The sequence below is a fragment of the Citrus sinensis genome, chromosome 1, assembly GCF_022201045.2.
Source record: "Citrus sinensis cultivar Valencia sweet orange chromosome 1, DVS_A1.0, whole genome shotgun sequence".
NCBI classification, from domain to species: domain Eukaryota; kingdom Viridiplantae; phylum Streptophyta; class Magnoliopsida; order Sapindales; family Rutaceae; genus Citrus; species Citrus sinensis.
Window position 1 is genome coordinate 17,143,580 of NC_068556.1, and position 12,377 is coordinate 17,155,956.

At 36.3% G+C, this 12,377-nt stretch overlaps 1 protein-coding gene across 2 annotated transcripts; it reads left to right on the plus strand.

The window, feature by feature from the left end:
* The first annotated feature begins 3,978 nt into the window (after positions 1 to 3,978).
* LOC102617116 (uncharacterized) lies at positions 3,979 to 11,752 on the plus strand. 2 transcript variants are annotated; one of them, XM_006464744.4, is made up of 17 exons: positions 3,979 to 4,156; positions 4,254 to 4,317; positions 4,789 to 4,897; positions 5,048 to 5,122; positions 6,073 to 6,176; positions 6,558 to 6,624; positions 6,731 to 6,802; positions 7,119 to 7,280; positions 7,497 to 7,570; positions 7,654 to 7,751; positions 8,334 to 8,441; positions 8,609 to 8,706; positions 9,174 to 9,311; positions 9,615 to 9,662; positions 10,798 to 10,912; positions 11,107 to 11,204; positions 11,500 to 11,752. In XM_006464744.4, exons 1-17 carry the CDS (start codon positions 3,985 to 3,987, stop codon positions 11,584 to 11,586), a joined length of 1,689 nt encoding a protein of 562 aa, XP_006464807.1. In that variant the 5' UTR covers positions 3,979 to 3,984; the 3' UTR covers positions 11,587 to 11,752. The 2 variants fall into 2 exon arrangements, with proteins under 2 accessions (XP_006464807.1, XP_006464808.1); XM_006464745.4 differs by having other exon boundaries at positions 5,048 to 5,110.
* The last annotated feature ends 625 nt before the right edge of the window (positions 11,753 to 12,377 follow it).

Genomic DNA, 12,377 nt, shown 5'->3' on the forward strand with positions numbered 1-12,377 from the left:
AAGTATAACTCAACTATCTATCATGTCACATTGTTACTGTAATTATTATTTTTATTCTTTTTGTATATATGGGCGACTTCTAGATGTATAAGCTGATGAAATTCAGTCAAATTGTGATTGTGATCAACTGTAAGTTGCGGAAATGCACATGCGACTGTTATTTAAGTGATAGTGTCAGTTCTTATTAGTGTTATTTTCTAATTTAATTAACTGATATTAATGTTTTTTAGGTTTCGGTATAAATTAAAATGTTTGTTATTTGTATTGTCAGTTGGGTGACAAACAACTTGATGGAGAGTATAGTCTATTGCTGAGAGAAGTAAATTATATTTTTGTAGTTTTTTATTTCACCTCCAAGCAAACATTCTGAAATTTGGGGAGACAACACTGTTGCACAGGAGACAATAGCTTGTCTCCCTAAATTTCAGAATACTTGTTTCGATATTGCAATTTCGTGCGACAATAGCTTGTCTCCCGTGCGACAATACTCGTCTCCCCAAATTTCAGAATGTTTGTTTTTGCAATTTCGGAACAAGTATTCTGAAATTTAGGGAGACAAGTTGTTGTCTCCCGTGCGACATTGTTGTCTCCCCAAATATCAGAATGTTTGTTTTTGCAATTTCGAAACAAATATTCTGAAATTTGGGGAGACAAGATGTTGTTTCCCGTGCAACATTGTTGTTTCCCCAAATTTCAGAATGTTTGTATCCAAAAATTGGAGCGACGACTGCCCATCTCCTGGGAGATAAATATTGTCTCCCTAAATTATAGGATGTTTGCTTGGAGGTGAAATTAAAAACAACAAAAACATAATTTACTTCTCTCAGGAACAGACTATACCAGTCTCCACCAGCAAAGGATTCAATTTTGCTACAAAGACCAAACCACCAATATTTGACACAAGCTGCTATCAACCTATAACACAACACATATTCTCACCAACCAACATCTCGACAATCAACTCATTAACACAAGGTATCAAAACAGATATAATAACAATCTCAAATATATGAATTTTCAGTTCGGTCGACACAAGATTCAATAATTAATATAAAAGAGTAATACATCATTTATAACATAATATCACCGTTAAATATGTCAATGGCAATCTTCCTCCTAAAATAATGTTCATGCCAACTGTCAAAATTAAATTGTAACTTGAACATTAAGTACATTGTAAACATTAACATAAACACTCCACAATCGCCGCTTCCGGACTGTTGTTGGGGCACATCATCAACACTCACCAGTTTCCAGGGTTCTGCACTACGTAAGTTTGGCCGAATGTCTTAAAACCCAACATCTTCGAGCCATTGGAGAAATATAACTTGAAGTGGCTTCAAAAGCTAACCATACGTTTTGTTCTCGCGAAACTCCTTCATTGAGTCATAGATAGAGATCTGCTTGCGCCGGAAGTCTACCCGAGCTACAACCCAATGGTTGTCTTCCAAGTTAATTGGAATTAAAACCTGTAGATGGCCATAAGAATTCGTATCCAATGTGAAGACATCATAAAATTTTGAAATTATTATTATCAGAACTATATTGAACCATGTAGGAACACACACCATATCAACGTCCGCAAACAGTTTTTATTTCTTGTCTTCCCATCAATGTGCCATTTTACTTAATTTACTTAAAATGAGACAAACAAACTGTAATAGGCATTTTGTTGAACACCTCATGTGCCATTTTTTACCTACCAATTTAATTAAACCGTTTTTTATATTTACACAACAATCAATCCTAATACTCATCTATAGTCAATCTTACACTCATCTAGCCATCAATATCATTTCATTTCATTTCGATATAAATAAATATGGTTAAAAAAGAAAAAGAAAAATGATTTATATAAAAGGAAGAAGGAGATGGGTTGAATCCAAATTTTTAGCCTAAATATTGAGTACTTACAGTAGTAATTAATTAAAAGACCAGCTGGGCTTGAGAAAATGTTTGTTCCTTTCCTGTAAAATTAAAAGATAAAATAAAAAACATATAAATTAATCGATTAATGGAGGATGGGGGAAGCAAGTATTGTGTAGTGTGTGTAGAATATATAGATGGAGGAGAGTCATAGTACCAAGAGCTGCAACTTTTTGAAAAATTCGGCCAAAATGGGGAGAGCAAACCTAAGTTCAATTTGGAGAGAAGATGAGGTAAATGTATAGCACCCTATTTTTGTCCATAAACACAGTCATTGGTAAAAGAATCCGTATGAAGTTGTTGGCGCCAAATCCTAGGCTTGGTTTTAAGTGGTTTGGATATTTTAGTAATTTTATAAGTCAACTAACGGTCAAACCGTATGTATACTAACGACAGGGGAGGTAAGTGAGAATACAATCAAACTCGCCATCTAAGTGAAATTATATCAAACCTCAGGGGAGGTTTTTGAAAATTGCCCTTTCATCACATGCAACTTACGACTTATGAGTGCATAATGTTAGTCCATTGGGTGTCATTAGTTCGTGTGGTAAGTTGCAAATCTCTTTTAGAACTGGGCTGTTGAAGCTTATAACCTTAGAAATAAAGTGCGAAGAAATTACTAAAAAGGGCATATTATCATGACAAGGAAAATGGCAGCATGGCAACACCCCGGGTCCGGTCCGGGTTTGGTGCTGCCCGGGACCAGCCCGGATGGCTAAAATAGCTGCCCAGACTCAGGTTTAAGCCCAGATTTTTCCAAGTGCTGGCTGGGTCAAGCCCGACACCTCTCACACACAGGTTTTTGAGTCGAGCTTCTCAACACGCGTGATAACAGCTAGCTGAGAGAAAAAAAAATCATGCAATCATAATTTACAAAGATTAATATATGTACATCAAAAGGATTTTCCACACACAAAAGAAACTTGTTGCAAAATCCTTCACTGTTATTCTTTCATTTCTCTCACCTAAATATCTACAATTAGGGTTGGCAATGGGACAGGATGGGATGCGATTTACCAATCTCAGTCCTGTCCCGTATATATAAGTAGGATAGAAAAATGTCTCACTCTCGTCCCTATATATTTTTTTAAGACAAATATATGTCCCGATCCCGTCCCAAAAGAGATGGAATCTTGCGAGATCTCATCCCAATTGAAAAAAATTTCATTCTTAATCGGCAATGAGATGAGATGAGACAGAATTTACCAATCTCACTCCCATCCCGTATATGCAAGTGAGATTAAAAAAAAGGTACCACTCTCGTTCCTAAATTATTTTATGGGACAAAAATATATCTCAATGCCGTCTCAAATGAGATGTGATCCTACGGGAAAAATTGTCATCCCTATCTACAATTGAACACACTAATCTTTCATCAACAGGTAGCATGCATGTTGTGATGATCGTTGAGAAAGTGGTAATGGAGACAATGTCTATGATGGTGGCAGAGTTGACTGGGCGAACGTGGCTATAGGTTGTGATAGAGGCATTAGAGATGGAGCGAACCACGTGCCAAGGCCAGCGAGTCAACAATTGAGAAGAGATGATGCCAACGGTGGGTGGTGGTTGCTGTTGGCTTAAAGTGTTAGAGAATTGGAGGCGCGACAACCGATGACAGCGCTGCTACTTGTGTTTTGCTTATAAGTCGAAAGAAATTTAGGGATTATGATTCAATTGAGTTTTGATTTTTGGGGTATAGTATTTAATTTTTTTTTTTTACTTATTAAGAAACCATGCAGCGTCCGAATTTTGAGTTTTTGGTGTTGTGCCCGGACCTGTGCCTGAAAATGATTGGGTTTTAAAATTCAATGCCCGGGTCCCCTTTTTTGTATTGGCTGGATTCGGGTTGGATCCTGTCCAGACGGGTTTTCTTGACACCCAAAATGGGATGACTATTTGAAGGTTGAAAGTGGATCGGATATTTTGCCGGCCCGCAACCGAAACTATGGATTCGACTCGCAGTCGCTCCATCATGAGTTGGTCGTGTGACACGCACTCAAAGCAATGTCCACGTGCCGTTTTTAAACTCTATGTCCGTCTGTCCGTCACCCTCAATACATGTTAACACATTTGGCCTCGAGACTTCAGCTTTCTCTGCAAGCCAAAAAAACAACACTCAACTCTCTCTCACACACACACACTCACAGACTCACAGCCATGGACGACGAACTCTCCATGGACGATTCGAATCAGTTACTCGACTCAGCTTCTGATTTCGCTTATCATCCTGGTAACCACTCTCCACTCTCCACACTTTCACTTTTGCTTTATTTGTTTTTTAAGATAATCTAAGCAAGATCGTCCGTTTTAATCACCTAACATTTCAGGTGTTCAAAACGACGCCGCAGCGAAGAATTTCCTCGACCGGTTCCCCCTCTCTGTTATTCTCAAGTAACTTCAATTTATTAATTTACTTTTTTATGGCTTACTTATGAATAGTTTTGCAATGTTATTTTACTTACTGGCTTTATAAATGGATAATAATTTTTACTTTTACAATCTTTTCTAGTTTACATGTTAGATAAGTAACAAATATTTTCGTGTTTATATTATGAATTGAGTGATTTCTGCCTTTGAGCTCAACGAAGCTAGGCTGGAGGTTGAGAGAAATGTATTCAGTTTGGCTTGACTTGGCTTGTGTTGGTACTAAATTATAAATTTAACATTGATTCGCAGTATTTACACAAGTTTACTTCAATTTTAAAATTTTAGTGTGAGGTTGTATTAGTGCTTTTTTTTTTTTAATCGTATATGTATGTTTAGCTATTGTTTGGAAGGAGGTTATTCCCCCAAGTGTAATGAGTCTCTATTTGTATTGTAGTTAATTTTGGTTTTGATGTCGTTTCTTTTCACCGTTTGCAGCACTTTACAAACAAAACCGGATGTGCCTGGTTTGGAAGATACTCTGGTTGTTTGTCTAGAACGGATATTTAAAACAAAATATGGTGCCTCTCTCATCCCACATTACATGGTGTGTATACCTTTGTGCTTGTGAAATTTTCCTTATGCTTATTACATGTACTTTTGGAGGGACTGGGCAGGGTTGAAGAAGTTATTAATTAATTGGATCTAGGTTTTTAAACTATTTTCCTTATGCTTTATTTCCTTTTATTTTCTGTAGCCTTTTGTACAAGTTGGTCTGACGGCAGATTCTCATTCAGTCAAACGTTTGGCTTGCAAGACTGTGAGTGCATATGTAACTATCGATTTTGCTTTAAGTGTTTGAATTGAATCTTGCCTTATGTCTTTTTATCTTTTTCAGTAGGAGTTCAAGTTTATCTAATTTTCTGAAACATTTTTAACATTTTAAACGTCCTGTGTGTCTTCTTACTGTGTAGGCTGTCTTCTTTGCTTTTTGACACTTTGTTTGTTCTAGATTTTCTGTTACGTCAAACTTTGTGTAAAGTAGCATTTCTTACACACAATGCATATGCGCACACAGATGCACAACATGAACATTGTTACTGTGTAGGCTGTCTTCTTTGCTTTTTGACACTTTGTTTGTTCTAGATTTTCTATTACGTCAAACTTTGTGTAAAGTAGCATTTCTTACACACAATGCATATGCGCACACAGATGCACAACATGAACATTGTTCTCTTTGAAATCAAAACGATAGTCCTGATAGATTGACATGGTGGATTGAATGCCTGTTCTTGGTTATGAGTTGGCTGTAACGTCCTGTGTGTCTTCTTACTGTGTAGGCTGTCTTCTTTGCTTTTTGACACTTTGTTTGTTCTAGATTTTCTATTACGTCAAACTTTGTGTAAAGTAGCATTTCTTACACACAATGCATATGCGCACACAGATGCACAACATGAACATTGTTCTCTTTGAAATCAAAATGATAGTCCTGATAGATTGACATGGTGGATTGAATGCCTGTTCTTGGTTATGAGTTGGCTGTAACTTTATGCATGCCTTAAAACAATTGGCTTGCATTAGCAATTGCCACTGACTATCTATCCTCTCTCTATCTATATACATGTACTTGTGTTGGTTTATTCAAAGTTCTTGTTTGTGCTGTTGCCTATCTATGTTATGCAAGTCAAACTTATGATATGGAATTAGATTTGGTGTTACTAATGATTGCTTGCTATTCGGTGTACAATACAACTAATTTAGCACCATGCCAAATGCATACAGGTTACTTGCCTTTTGGAGGATTCTGATCTAGAGGCTTCCTGTGCTCTTCAACTACTTATTGATTATGAGATATATCCACTTTTGCTAGATTGCCTAATTAATGGGTAAGAAAGTATATTTGCATACTTGAAGCAGGCCTTTCTTCAATCAATTGTAATGACAATTTTCTTTTTCTTTTTCTTTTTGACTTTATCTCTTTCTTCTTCATTTCGATTTTCCATTGTAATCCCATATCATATCAGGTTAGATAGAAAGGAAAGTGGTGAACTGCATAGTCTGGCAGTAGAATTATTGACTACGACTCTTTTTGGACTGAGAACTTGCAATCATATGTTGCATAATATGACATTTAAGTGTTTGACCAAAAATAGGTTTACGCACATGACCTATACTGTTTTTCTTTGTTGATATATGTATTACCATCATCTTTTCCTGAATATTGACTTTTGTGTAAATTCTGAAATGTGTTTCTTTGTCCTTTGTAGAAATGAAGAAGTTGCAACTGCATCAATGGATGCAATAAAGAAGTTAGCTGGCTTTCCAAACGGCATTGTAAGAACTTAACCATTGTTATTCTGCTTTGCTAGGCTTACTTCTATTCTTTTTAAACTGATTGCTTTAATTCAGTTTGCTGATACTTTAATGCAACTTTTTGGAGGATATCATCTTTCCAGCCGATAACAAAGCAGCTACGGACCTTGGAAATTTGGTGGCACAGTGTTCATCATTGGTATGAGAGTTGATGCCTTCTGTTTTATTAACCGCAATATGATTTGTTTGAGATGAGTTTTCCTAAGCCATGGAAATATTTCAGTTCTGTTGATTTCTCTGTACTATTGGAATTATCGGCTCTATTTATTTCTCTCTGAATTCAACATGTAATTACAGTTAAGATAGTTGTGCGCTGTTCTGTTGGACATAAATGACTCTGTCAACATCTTTTCTAAATCATTGAGCTGAGCTAGTTGAAGTTGTTCATTACATCCAGCAATTTAGATTGTTACAAGCTCTTTGTAAATCCCTTCTAACCCAAAAAGGTAATTCAGGGACGAGTGCGTGTTTTATCTCTGATCGTGAAGCTATTTTCTGTTTCAAGATCGGTGGCATCAGTAATATTCAAAGCAAATCTGCTTACTTTATTGGAGGAAGGGGTCAGCAAAAAAAATGATACCCTTGAAACTTTGAGCATTTTGGAGCTCTTGTATGAGGTTGGCTATTAATCAACTACATTTATTAAATCTCTTGCTCTTTCTACTTGCACCGATCAAATCTGTTACGTCTTTTATCTTTAATACAAGATTAATAAGTGAAACTGGCTATGGGCTGGAGATGACGACTCTTATCTGAATATGATATTATATAAAGCTTTCTCTTCGTTATTCTGTCTTCTGTGGTTATCTTAATACTGGTTTCAATGGATGAAGTTGGCAGAGATTCAGCATAGTGCAGAATTCTTGTCTAGGACCACTCTGCTTCAGTTGCTTTGTTCTCTCATTGGGTACTTTATTGATAATGTTTCAGTTTAGTTTTGTAAGTCCTTACGTGATTTGTTAGTTATCGTAGTCCTTTCTTTTCATGTAGCAACTCGGCAACGGAAACAATTTTAAGATCAAGAGCAATAATGATAAGTGGAAGGCTTCTATCCAAGGATGATAGTCACATGTTCATTGATGAATCTAGTAAGACTAATGCTTTGCTTTTGGAGTTTGATTTTATGTTTGAATAAGCAGCAATGTGTATATGATTACCTGTAGTCCAAATTTTCCAGAAGTGTAGAAATGTGTCAACGTGTATTAGCCTTTCTGCAGCATGTGATTAATTGATTATAGTTCCCTTATGTATGATTTGTGGAATGATGCTGTGTTACATGCTTAACGTAAATTGCCTACAGTTTGTACCTCTCATGAAGGAGTGCACTACTTAAGCACCTTCCTCCTGCTTCTATGTTTCTGGTTAATGGCTTGTATGGTACCTCAGTAACTACCATTATTCTTTCTGTGGTTATTGACTTGCACTAGGGCCCTATGAATTCATTTGACCAAATGGCTGCATTAGCGAAAATGGATTTTCAATAAGTTGTTATATGGTTTGACTATACTGCTGCTTACCTGGTAGAATTTCTTCCTGCTATCATATATGTACATCCTTTTCCAAATTAGAAAAAGCTCTGTTTTGAGACGCCCTCCCTTGTGGATGCAACTGTTTATCTTCCAAGATCAGTAGTTGGGTTTGTAATGTGCTTATGTTTCTCGTCAATTCAGGTGCTAAAACTGTGATCTCAGCAATTGATGGAAGATTGGGGTTTTTGCAAAGTCAAGATTCTGATGAATGTGAATCTGCACTTGAAGCATTGGGTCAAATAGGCTCATGTATGTATGTCACTGCATGTTTCAGATTGAGAATCTGAAATTTGTTAATTTTGGGGACTTGAAGCTTGTTGCTTCATTGTTCACTTCTAAGTAGCTAGCTTAACCAACCTATTCATGCCATCTTTGTGAACTCTAGATTTACTTCTACTGATTTGTGTTCCTTTTAGCAATTCAAGGAGCTACACTGCTACTCTTGTGTTTGCCACCAGCTGCAAGACATGTTATTGATGCTGCCTTTGATAGGCAAGGACATGGTAAACAGTTGGTAAGTGCACATGTTCTGTCACTTTTATTGTCCTTTTTGGTGTTTGGGGGGGGAAGGAAAATCATGTGTGCTTTACTTCCCCTGGATCTCTCTTTTCTGTCTAACCTTAATCTCCTAATGGAAGTGATAACAAGTTGAATCCCTGAAATGTAGGAATTCGATATCGTAAGCTAATGATATTCTTTTCTTTTATATTCAACAGAACTGGGAAGTTTCAGTAGCTGATCATTTTTCATATTGAATAAAACTGCCTTTGTAGTGAGTTTATTTTTGTGGGCTGCTGCTCTGCTTTTCTTTAATTGACCTTTTGCATAAAGGAAATTTGTTGTTTCAAATTTTCAGCATTAGGACTTAACTGGCTGTCAGAATTGTGCTTAAAGTAATCTTATCTACATTATCTCAGCAAACTTCTTGGTGCTGTGCCTTCTTTCTTTAATATTTGTATGACAATTTGTAATGGTAAACAGGCTGCTTTGCATGGTCTAGCAAACATCGCAGGAAAAACTCGATCTGAAGACAAAATAATTTTGAATGCCGATGCCGAAGAAAGTCTTCGACATTTGATTTATGAAGTGGCGTCCAGGAGTTCGAAACTAACACCATCAGTAAGTTCAATGGCTCTTTCTCTAGTTGCACTAATTTGGTAAATCAGATTGTTCTTTAATTGGAAGGGCACTGTTTGTAGTAATAATTCAAATTGAATGAATATATGGTGTTGAATTAAGTTATGTATCTGCTGTGAGTCATTGTAACTATATCATTTGCGTTAATTTTACAATAACTTTTATGAATCATCTCAATTAATAAGTCCAAGTTCTTTTGCTTGTATACATTTGTTCATATGAGTTTATTGTTACTTCTATGCATTCTAAGAAAGTTTCACTAAGCTTTTGCGGTATAATTGGCAGGGTCTCTTTCTATCAGTTCTTCAACAGGCCGCAGAAATCCGATTGGCGGTGAGAATTTTAAATCCATTATTTACAAATTAAAATTTTGCCTGATGGTGTATAATTGTCCAAAATAAAGAGTCCAGGTGGACCCATAAAAGCCTTTTTAAAGTTTATTTATTTTCAGTTATTGTTATAATCATCTTTCTTTTGTTTTAAATATGGTTATTTGTTTTTGTCTCTGCTTAGTTATCTCTATATGGGTGCTCTCTAATATACTCCCATGTACTACAGTGTAATCCAACTCTTGCATCAGGAGGTTCCTTTTGATAAAGGATAATGGATATGGGTACTTATTTATTATGGTGCTTAAAAATTGAGTAATTAGGAAAAGATTTAAGTAAGCAAAAACATGCTGTAGATTTTCATAAAAATTTCATGGACTTCCATGGATGTTCTATTTACACACCAAGGAGGAGTAAAACTAAAAGACTTGAATCGAATTAAATTACCTCTGAAATGTTCTCAAGCTTCTTTATTTGTATGTGTTTAGTTTTTGTTTGCGTCCCTGTAAATTATTTTCTGTTTTTACTCATTTGAATTTACACGTATCAAATGGAGATAAGGCCCACCCAGTTCTTATGTAATTCACCATCATATAAATATATTTGATAAGTGCTTCTGACCAAGGCAAGGTCTGGACAATAGACGCCACTAAGCCATCATCACCAGTCTAGTGAGCAGTTGCTTTTTGATTCTTTGGGAATTGATGTTTACTTGTAAGATTACTTTACTGTGGTTCAGTTGGTTGTTTATTATAAGATAGTCATGCAAGCCCAAAACCTTTTAACTTTTTGACTAATTAGGTCAGGCACTATAGTGTTTTTCCTCTCATAAGTTGAAGCCTTCCTTGTTGACCAGGACTACCGTTGTATTCTTTCACTGTGAGTTGGAACTTGTAGCTTACCTCTTACTATTATGAAACTAAAAAGTACGTGAACACTTGATAAGTTTTTGTGCCTGAAAAAGGGCAGAATAGAACATGCTTGGCATATAAAATTGGAGGAGCTTGTGATTCGTTTGAAATTGTTATATCCAATTTTTGTTGTATTTTATTTTTTATTTTTTAAATTTTATGCTCACAGCTGTTGAAGACCTTTAATCAGAGAAATTTGATGTGGCATTATTGTGTGTGTATTTTCAGGGATACAGAATGATAACTGGGTTGGTGGCTCGGCCATGGTGCCTGATGGAGCTTTGCTCAAAACAAGAGATAATAAACACAGTGACTGATGCAAGTACTGAAACAACAAAAATAGGTCTATTTTCAATTCCCTATTCACCTCCTAATTGTAGTAATCAGCATATTGCGTGATTACAGAGTATTGTCTTTCTAGTTGCTGCGATCATTACAATTTTGAATTTTCATGGAAGTGAATGTTTGAGCATTTGCTCCTTTCTTTTGAGGTTTGAAATCAAGTCTCTCTCTCAAGTATTTAATGGAAAATTTTAGGTATGGAAGCTAGATACAATTGTTGCAAGGCAATTTGTAAGGCTTTTGTCTCGAGTGAACTTGTCAGTGACCCCGCTTTTGCTGGCATAGGCGAAAAGGTTAGATCTATCTTTGACATATTGTGCTGTTTTCTTTCCTAGTTTCTTCTACTTGTATCTCCTTGTTTGGGAGGGCAATCATGTCATAGCTGGTGATATAGGCAGACACTGGTTATGCAAGAAATGTGATTTGCATTTCCAGTTGCATGCTGCATCTGCTGACAAAGCTCGATCTACCCGCAACCTCTCCCATTGGCTCTTATATGACTCTTTTCTGGTCCAATTTTTCAATGGCTCTTCATCTTGATTGATGTTTCTTTTTTTTTTTTTTTTTTTTGCCCCCTTGTGTATGCAGCTTGATGAAGCTGTTAGAAGGGGTCCATATCTAGCAAGAAAGAGTGTTGAAGCACAGCCTGTAGTGATGACGGAGCAGAGGTTCTAGTTCTCTTTAAGATACAGGACTAGGGCACAAGGCCATTGTCGAGGCAAGGACTCTGGCATCTTCGCTTTTGGGTTGACTGAAAAAACTTCCAAGGCCTTGTAAATTTCTGTGCCTAAACACTTCACATAAAACTTTTGAACTTTTTATGCAATCAGCCTCACAGTTACATGTCCGGAGTCTGGACTAACCTCTCTTGCTTACATTTAAATTGCAAGAATGTGGTTGGGCCATTAAGGAACTTCACAACTTTCACGGGGTAGACACAGATTGTAGAGCACTGCTTCATGGGACTTGGGGGATGTGAAACCATGAAAGCTTTGCTACTGCTGCAAAGAAGAATCACACCACAATACAACATGAAACCAAAGACAAATAAAACAGAATAAAAGGGAAGCCGCGATTTTCCTCGCAATTTTCATGAATTTAACTCAAAAGTTATTTTTAAGAAAAATAACTCGAAATTTAAAGAAAAATGCTTCATTTACGAGGTTATTATTATCATTATTGCTATTATTATTCATCAAACCTTATTTTTGTGTTTCAAATATTTACTGGCCTTGTTGGCTAGTGGTAATTAGGGATGGCAATAGGCACCGCCCGCAGCGGGTTTGCCATTACCAAACCCAAACCCGTACAAAATTTAAATTACTAAATCCACCCGCAATCCGTAGCGGGTTTTAATTTTTTTACAAAAATTCACCCGCAGCGGGTTTTAACAATTACCAAACCCGCAATGGTATTCGGCGAATTTTTTGCGGATTTTCGTATTTAAAATCACAAATGTTTAATAT

Coding starts and splice junctions, on each gene's coding strand:
- LOC102617116 (XM_006464744.4), top strand. CDS start 3,985: ATGTTAACACATTTGGCCTCGAGACTTCAGCTTTCTCTGCAAGCCAAA. Junction 4,898..5,047: donor CTCTCATCCCACATTACATG/GTGTGTATACCT, acceptor TATTTTCTGTAG/CCTTTTGTACAAGTTGGTCT. Junction 11,205..11,499: donor TTGCTGGCATAGGCGAAAAG/GTTAGATCTATC, acceptor TTGTGTATGCAG/CTTGATGAAGCTGTTAGAAG.